General features: G+C 39.9%; 1 protein-coding gene across 1 annotated transcript; it reads left to right on the top strand.

Moving 5' to 3' along the window:
- Nucleotides 1-66: 66 nt before the first annotated feature.
- LOC101856996 (angiopoietin-related protein 7) lies at nucleotides 67-8,821 on the top strand. Its single transcript, XM_035973305.1, has 5 exons — nucleotides 67-1,752; nucleotides 2,412-2,798; nucleotides 3,813-3,929; nucleotides 7,118-7,237; nucleotides 8,052-8,821. The coding sequence occupies exons 1-5, from the start codon at nucleotides 1,102-1,104 to the stop codon at nucleotides 8,427-8,429; spliced, it is 1,653 nt and encodes a 550-aa protein (XP_035829198.1). The 5' UTR covers nucleotides 67-1,101; the 3' UTR covers nucleotides 8,430-8,821.
- Nucleotides 8,822-8,932: the final 111 nt, after the last annotated feature.

The following is an 8,932-nucleotide window of genomic DNA, read 5'->3' as shown; positions in this document are numbered from 1 at the left end:
TTTGTTATTGTTTTCTCTTTTTTGTTTATTGTTTTTTTGTTTTTTTGTTGTTGTTAGGTATTTGTTTTGTTCTGTTTTGTTGGTTGTTGTTGTTGTTGTTTTTTGGGGGGTTTTTTTGGGGGGGATGCTTTTTCGTGTGTCACATTTCTTTGCGTACCCAGGAGTCTTATTGAGGTACAATGTTTGTTCCAGCTGATCTACACCAAAGTCACGACCGAACCTGTTCCAAATGACTTTGGTTAATGGTGACCACGCCTGCTCCACGACTCTGCGTCACACGATATCTGGTTTACTTGAGTAAACTTCTGAAATCATAGTTAGGAACTTGAAATAAATCTCTCTGATAAAGAATCCATTGTGGCCAGAATCAAAAGTCCGAAGTTAGAACAATACATCGATTCCGAACGTCATTTAGCAAGTGTGAACCGCTCCTTGAACAAAATCTAAAGTTCTGGACTTTCCTGTAATAAGCGGCTGGTAGCTGATAGGCAGATTGCAGCTAGTCGAACAGGGATACGTTTTTGTTGGTAATAACAAAAACTAGATACAAATCCAGAGAAGAAAATTAAATGAGTGCAATTGTTTGAGAACTATACGTAGAGAATAGACGGTGAACGGACGATATCCCTCCAGGCACAGCTGTGGCTAGTTTTAAAAATAGTCTATATCTTTTGAAATGTGGGTATTTTTACGTACCCATCGACACAATCTGGATCATAATTAAGGAGGCGAGCTTCTAACTCTGCCTGCCAGGGCCAACTAGAGCTGAGAGGGATACAACATAATAGCAGGAAGACCCAGACAATAATTGATAAGAATGTACTCTCTACTGGGGAATCTGACTTGGGTCTCCTGCATGCAACAGCGAAGCGCCTAACTGCTACACCACAGACATGGGTGCAGTGGTGGGTGTCGACTTTAAAAGTTATTAAATAAATGTTAAGCTGGCTCTGAAATCTTTAGAATTTTGTCCGAAATGTGTACAGTCCAAACGTTTTCTTGACTGAATAGGTTCTGTTTTTTTCTCCATATTTCCTGTAGATTTCCTGGAAAAATCACGCAGAGGTCTTTGTGACCAAAATAACGCGCTGTGTACTAACAATGGGCCCCAACGTGAAATCTGGTTATATGCTTTTGGCGGCAGCGATCTTATTGTCCTGCGACGCACTTGTTCTCAATGTCTCAACGGCCGAAGTGGAAATATGGAAAACGAAGAATGTATCATTACAATGTGTCGAAGACGATCAACAAAAGGACATTAATTCTGAAGTTATCATGATGCGAATCCTGAAAAAAGACCAAGATGGATGGAGTAGTTTTGCAGAATTTCTCGATGATGACGCAGAAGTAACGCCAAAACGTAAGGATGTACTCGCTGAGGCCAACAAGACTTCCATCTCTGACAGCTTTCTGCGGCTTACGTGGCCTGTGGCGACTGACGATACAACTGGCGAGTACAGATGTGACTTCGTAGTCTTGACGTCACAGGAAAATTTCATCTTTAAAAAAAGCCAACCCACGCTCATCTCCCGAAAGAGTAACCTCACGGTGCAGATCCTTAACAAAATAATGGAGGAGAACAAGAGAGAGTACCTCCAGCGACTGCGGTCTCAGAGAGAAATCATCCTGGAAAACGTGACAGTCATGGCAGAAGAGAGCAAGACACAGTGTATGCAGCAAAAAGATGACATTCTTCAGAACTTTACAGCGATCGTCGAGTCTTTTGGAGCAAGTTTTGAGAGCAAGTTTCAGGTGAGAATCTCTCTGTAAGTATTATTTCCCACTATAGACAAGTATACATGAGCCCAGAATTTTTTTTTTTTTTTTTTTTTTTTTTTTTTGGGGGGGGGGGGTCTCCAAAAGTAGCAGCACAATCTTTACCATGCCTGTTACGTTTTCGTATTATCAAGTAGAAAAATGAACCACGTGACCTGGCGTTGTCTTTAATGCCATGTGCGTCCTTGACCTTGCCCACATTGTCAATGTCTCAAACAGTTTGTGCAGGTACTTGTGGCAGAAGAAGAATTACGTTTATCCATTATTATAATTATCTTACTGACGTGTAGCCACTCTTTGTGGTTATGATTACTCAAACAGTTTTGGCGTAGAGTTATATCCACTGTTTTGTTTATTAGTAAGTCCGTAAAGGATGACTGTCTACTAAGTATTGTCAATAGAAGCTTTTCAATTGTCATCTCTCTTCTTTTTATGCTAAGTTTATAGCTATTGAGAGGGGTCTGTACTGATCCCAGTATTTGTAGGATTGCAAGGGCCAAGTGATAAAGTAAGAGGAAGAAAAGAAGAAGAAGAAGAAGAAGAAGAAGAAGAAGAAGAAGAAGAAGAAGAAGAATTGAAGAAGAAGACTTTTCACCATGTCCTTAATAATCTCTATGTGTGACGTCACTTTACAGGTTCTGAGCCACACAGTAGATCAGAATAAGAGGGAATGTCCTCATCAAATGATGTCTCAGAAACGCCAGATTCTGGAAAATGTGGAGGCGATAATGGAGCAGACAAAAGAAGAGATTGTTCAACAAGAAGAAGACATCGTTGGCAACGTGACTGTGACAGCTGAACAAGCTAAAAGAGAGCTTGTTCAACAAAAGGAAGACATTCTCGACAACGTCACTGCGTTTGCTGAAGAGGTTAAAAGAGAATTTGATGAACAGAGAGAAGACATTCTTGAGAAGGTCAATGCAACGACTGAACAGACGAAAAGTGAGCTTGTTCAACAGATCGTAGAGGCACTTGAGTCGAATTTTGAGCGCAAGCTGAGCGATTTTAAGAGCAAGTTACAGGTGAGAATCTCACGTAGTGTTTGACCTCCAGTGTTGACAAGCAAACATTTTACCAAGGGGTTACTGGTCTAGATATAGCACGGAAATACATTTCATCTAACAGTGCATACAGCTACTGTCTCCTTTTACTGTGCTGAATAATGGATATGGAGCTCTTCATGCCTTCCTCTCTCGCCCCCCCCCCTCTCTCTCCCTCCCTCCCTCCATCCATCCATCTCTCTCTCTCTCTCTCTCTCTCTCTCTCTCTCTCTCTCTCTCTCTCTCTCTCCCTCTCCCTCTCCCTCTCCCTCTCCCTCTCTTTTTCTCTGTCCCTCTTTATCTCTCTCTTATCTACCTATCTGTCTGTCTATCTATCTGAGCGATAGGAGATGGCCACAAACAATAGCCTGCAAGGACGATTTTCAATCTGACCATGGAATAAATAATCTTAAACTTTCGTGAATTTGAATCTGATTTTCTACCTAGGAGAGGAATATCGTGTGCTCTCTTCCCAGTCCCATGTGAGATTGTCATAAGTTTGTATTTTCTGGTCAGTACAATTTTGAACTTCAGGAGCTGAAACTGTTTGATCAATTGATAAACTAATTTGTTGACATATTAAAACATAATAGAAATGTACTCAATGATAAGTTGCGAATTTGAATTGGTGATAAACTGTGAGAAATTATTGAACTGAGTGATAAACTGGGAAATCATCAACCTGATTGACGGATAATTTATCACTGAGCAGGTGTTCACTATTCCGAGAAGTCTGTCGCGATGTTACGGACAAACCAAATTCCCCCCTTCTTTTTCCTAAGGTGGTTGGCGGGTGCTCTAGTGTGGTTTGCTTCTTCTTTCCTATCAAACATCTATCCTCCTTATCTCCCCTTCTTTTTATGTTTGTTACTCTCTTGTAACACCTCTAATCTTCTGGTGCTCATTTGACTTTATGCTGTTGCGAGTGCCGTAAAACCTCTACTAAAACTAAAACTAAAGCCTTTTTATTCAAATTCTTCCTCTGTTTCTCTGCAGCCACAATCGTGTTCTGAAGTACAAGGTCTGGGCTCACGACCTGTCATTTTCCTGCCCAGCGGAATAAGAGCAGTCTGCGACACCGAGACAGACAACGGCGACTGGATTGTTATACAGGTTAGTTCGGCTTTGTTTGTTGTTTTTTAAATGTTTTTGTTTGTTTGTTATAAAAGTTTGTTTATAATTTGGGTGGTATCAACGTTATCTTACTATAATACATGTTGTTACAATACTGGAGAAATCAACATGCTATTGCAATACACACTGTGTTCAATTCAGATGATATTCAAATTATGTTTACTGCAGTGTAGGCTGGCACAATACAGGTGAGATCAACATTACATAACTAGTATAGACTGATACAATACAGGTGTGATCAACATTGTGCACTAATACAGGTGATACAAAAAAAATGGAACACAGTTTGTACAAACACTTTACAACCGGTAAAATAATATATGCATAGTGCTAGACATTGCCTTGCAACCGCACGTTTTGAAGAATGTTTTAAGTCTCTGCATTTCCATGAATACTATAATAGTAGTTCAAATGTGACATGGTGAGGAGAAATGTGACATAGGGAGGTCGAATGTGACATGCAATTTCAAATACGAGTATAGAAAGCATAAAACTGTACGTAGTGCTTTCAAATTTGAACTTTACTGTTTCAAATGTGAATAGATGCAGAAACAAGAGCAGTAAACATAACAAGGCTGTAAAGGGTTTCATAACAATAGCTCCTCCGGTCCACTCCTCTCCACCCAGCAGTAATGGCTTCCTGACTTCCAGTTGAGGAAGTAAAGGTGGCGAGGAAAGGAACTGGCCACCCTACCACAATAAACCAAAGGCCCAGGAAGTTGTCTTACTAACAAGGCAATCCCCAATGTTCAGATCGGATGCGGGAACAACTTTACTTTACCCCTAAAAGCGATTCAAGAGCTGATGCTGAACTTTGAGCAGTATTTCTTTCATTTTTACCTTCCATAAAAACAATTTTCGCAGATATTAATTGGTCGCTTTTAAGCACAAAGGCAATCCCGAAAAATGACGTTTTGAGAAAATCGAAGGTAAAGTTTTTGGGCCCTTGTTGAGTTTCTTTAGAAGACACGGAGAGTTTTCACTATAACTAAACAAATATACACACCTATGAAACCAAACTTCTCCTATAGGTAGGGTAATGCCCACGTTTGGTGTAGGTCAAGATTTCTGGAAACCCCCCGAAATCTGGGTTGGCCCGCTTGTCTTTAAAAGTGACTATTAATATATAAATGGGGAGTAAGGATGCAAATACACGAGATTAAAATGTGGCGGCCATAGCAAATTGGCTGCTTACATATGAACAGATGCATGATCATTGACGAAAAAAGTATTCACCACAAGGTAAGCTCTGCTCATTGCTTACATGAAATCATCGAAGCGGTCATTGCTATTCCTCCTTCAGAAAATTCATGGTTTAAGAGGCCACCAACATTGCTTGAACCGCAAGTCATTGTAAAATTAATATTTTATTTCACATCGGCCTTGGACAACACGCACTGCTCAAGTCACTCGGTGAAATTGTCCACAGGCATCCAAAGGTTTGCACAAACATTGATTATTATTTATAATGCAATCAAAAATTCGTGGCGTAATCTATTATTAAATACTTCTTTAACAGGTGAATCAACGTCACCCATACTATTCACAGCAGTTTGTATAAATTTGTTTTAACTTAATCATATGTTTCCATAACAGTTGTGGCTATACTAAAAAAACAACAACACTTTTCTTCCTAAATTGTGTAAATGACTATAAATCTCCATGACGCGGGAACTGGGATTGTTCACAACACTTCCCACTTCTCACACACATTTTGCATACGCATATTATTATGGTCTACGTCACAGCTCCCCAATGACACTTTTAGTAGCAAAACGTATTACTAGAAATACATTTTACAGTGAACACATTTTTACTCTAAAGGTTCTCAAAACAAGCATTCAATAAGAAAATGTCACAGCCAGAAAAGAGAACGACGGACTTGCTTTTAAAAGCGATAATATTGTCCCAGCTGTAAACCGTTTTTTTTTTATAATTGCAGAAACCACCTACTGGGGATTTTAACAAGTACTGTAGTTATTAAGGAATTTTCGCGAATGCAGCTAACGGGTATAACAAAGATATTGATCTGGAAAGACAATCTGATATAAGCCATTATGTAAAAGCTGGAGACTTTATGTTCGATAGTTGAGGAAATATAATTTGATAATAAGTTGGGCCACGAATTTTTGACCGCACTGTAGATGAATTCTCTGGCTTATACATGATGCATAATTCATGTTCCATATGCATGGTACAGATCCTTGGTTCGGTCAGAATTTCTTCTAGAAGGCGTGTCTTGAAACGGTTGTTTTTTTTCCATGATAATTAGGTTATGCAGACTCCGAGCTCTCTATTGATCATGCCAACAGTAAAGCCCGAGTGCTTGTCAACAACTCTTATGTTGCCAGACACCTTAACATGTCTCTAACTACTACGAGGCCTTGTTACTTGGCCATCTCTCTCCTGCGCTCGTTTATCATTTCACAAACTGTAGGCAGGTGTGCGCATTTCGCCCAGCAAGTAGAGATCACCTCTCAAATATGCATCGTAAACGTGGACTTTGTGTGCACACCTCTCAGATATGCCTCGTAGATGAGGACTTTGTGTGTATCAGCCATTTTGGAGTGAACTCTCGGAATTTTCCTTTGTTCATGGTAAATGAAACTACTTTCTATTGATGTCACATTTGAGCATACAACGTCACTTTTGAAAAATATATTGCTCTCTATTGATGTTGCTGTGTTGTCTTATTTGATCCTGCACCGAACCATACTGCTATGAAGAATACTTGTCAAATTTGAAATTTCAGTGCCACAAAACTTCCCCAATGTTGGATTTGCTCCTACTATATCACATCAGAACGTGTTATATTCAAGTTGAAGGGGAAATACTATTGACGAAAAATAGAATAACATACCCTCAAATATAGAAGAAGAAAAAAACTCTGGGATAAAGCGGAATAAAAATCTGCACCAATATCCCAGCGCAATATTGAAACTTTACGAGCTATGTATATCGGATTCGAGATAAAAGTTCATAAACTTCATCAATAATATTTTAAAATGTGTCAGTTATTTCTCAAAAGTCACCTTATAAACTGGAACGGTTTTATGTCCAGGATTAGAATGGACCACAGATCCGCATACATTTTCTCACACTATGATTGAACGTGTTTCATGATAGCAGGCCTCACAAACTGGCGCAATGTTCTGTTATGTCTACAGAGACGTGCTTCTGCAGCTGTGGACTTCTATCGTGACTGGGCAGATTACAAAAGCGGATTCGGCGACCTGTTTGGGAACTTCTGGTTTGGGTTGGAAAATATCCACCAGCTGACCAGCCAGGCAAGTTGTGCTTTTTTCGTTTCCTATATTACTTGAAAATGTGATCGGGCCTCTACAATGTACATGTGCATCTACAATGTATGCGGGTGGTTGGCGGGTGCTCTAGTGTAGATTGTTCCTTCTTTCCTATCAAACATAATAACTATACCATCGTCTTTATCGCTCTTCCTTTTATCAGTATGTTAATATATTGTAATACTTCTAATCTTTGGCCCTTATATTATTATGACCTAATTGTACAGCAAATTCCGTGAAACTTAACTTACCAAAACACGTACAACGTACCGGGTATTGTCAAAGTATATGACACCTCTGAGCACCGTTGCTGTCGTCGATGTCGATGTACTTTTTCCTCGCGATATCAGATTGTTACTTTATCCTCACCATTATCATTTCTTTCTTTTCGTTGATGACAGTGTAACAGTATACGTTTTCTGGTCTGTCCACCCACTTTGCAGTGTCATGTCGGAGATGGACGTTAAATCGTAGCTCATGGCCCTTATAACATTTCCGTATTTTGCTTGGAATTTACCTTAATTGAGGAAAGCAATTGGGGGGGGGGGGGGGGGGGGGAGGGACATGCACTATTGTAGCCATTTAGTCTCTATCAGTCTTAGTCTGTTGTTTGAACAGATTTTATTATATCTCGTCGTTTTCTGAGCTTGATATGAAATGTTTTATCAATTAAAAACATCCTCGTCAAGGCCAAACTATTTTTGATTGAGACAAATTAAATAGTCGGGTTTTGTCTGTATGGAAATCAGAAGTATCGTAATATCAGTTGGTCTAATTTTCCTCTCGTTCTCATCACCAGGAGAAGTATGAATTGAGGATCGATATGAAATACAAAGGAGAAGATTACTATGCCAGCTATAAGAACTTTAAGCTGTCCGGAGAGTCAGAACGCTATAGAATTCATATATCTGGATTTTCGGGTAATGTCGCTGACAAGATGGCGTACCACAATGGGCTAGAGTTTACAACCAGGGACGTTGATCGCGATGCATGGGATTCAAGCAACTGCGCTGTTGATCGCCATGGAGCCTGGTGGTACAATGTTTGCCATTACGTGAACCTCAACGGACCTTGGGGTAGCACAGAAAGCAAGAAGGGCATGAACTGGTACGATTTAACTGGAGAGAACGACTCGGTCACCTTCAGCGAAATGAAGATTCGACGTCATGCAAAGTGACAACTTCAAGACACCTAATCTTCGATCCCCTGAATAATATACATTTAGTTGTCTAGATATTTATATCGTTTGGATTTTGTGTGAAAGAAAAAGAAACATGCTGATTGAATAACCTCAAAACTTTCATTGTGAAGCTGCATAATGTGTTATATTGTCTCAGGTAATGGGACACTTGTTTAGATAATGATGCTGTTGATACTGAAAATAGATAGCCTATAATGTGTACTCTTCCCGCCTTTCTCTTCTTATCCCCAAAATAAGTCGTTTTTGGTCTAAATGCATTGCAAGCATTTTTTTTCAATACGCAGACAACAAGAAGCACAAATGCTCGCACTTGCACACGCTTTGTAACACATACTCACGCACACACACACACTCACAGACACACCCACACAAACACACACAAATATACACACACATGCACACACACACACACAAACACACACACCCACACACACACACACACTTCCGCACGCGCTGTCAAACGCACACACCCACCCACC

The sequence above is a fragment of the Aplysia californica genome, unplaced genomic scaffold (genome assembly GCF_000002075.1).
Source record: "Aplysia californica isolate F4 #8 unplaced genomic scaffold, AplCal3.0 scaffold01116, whole genome shotgun sequence".
In the NCBI taxonomy this organism is placed as follows: domain Eukaryota; kingdom Metazoa; phylum Mollusca; class Gastropoda; order Aplysiida; family Aplysiidae; genus Aplysia; species Aplysia californica.
The sequence above is the reverse complement of the archived record's forward strand: the minus strand, read 5'-3'. Positions and strand labels throughout refer to the sequence as shown.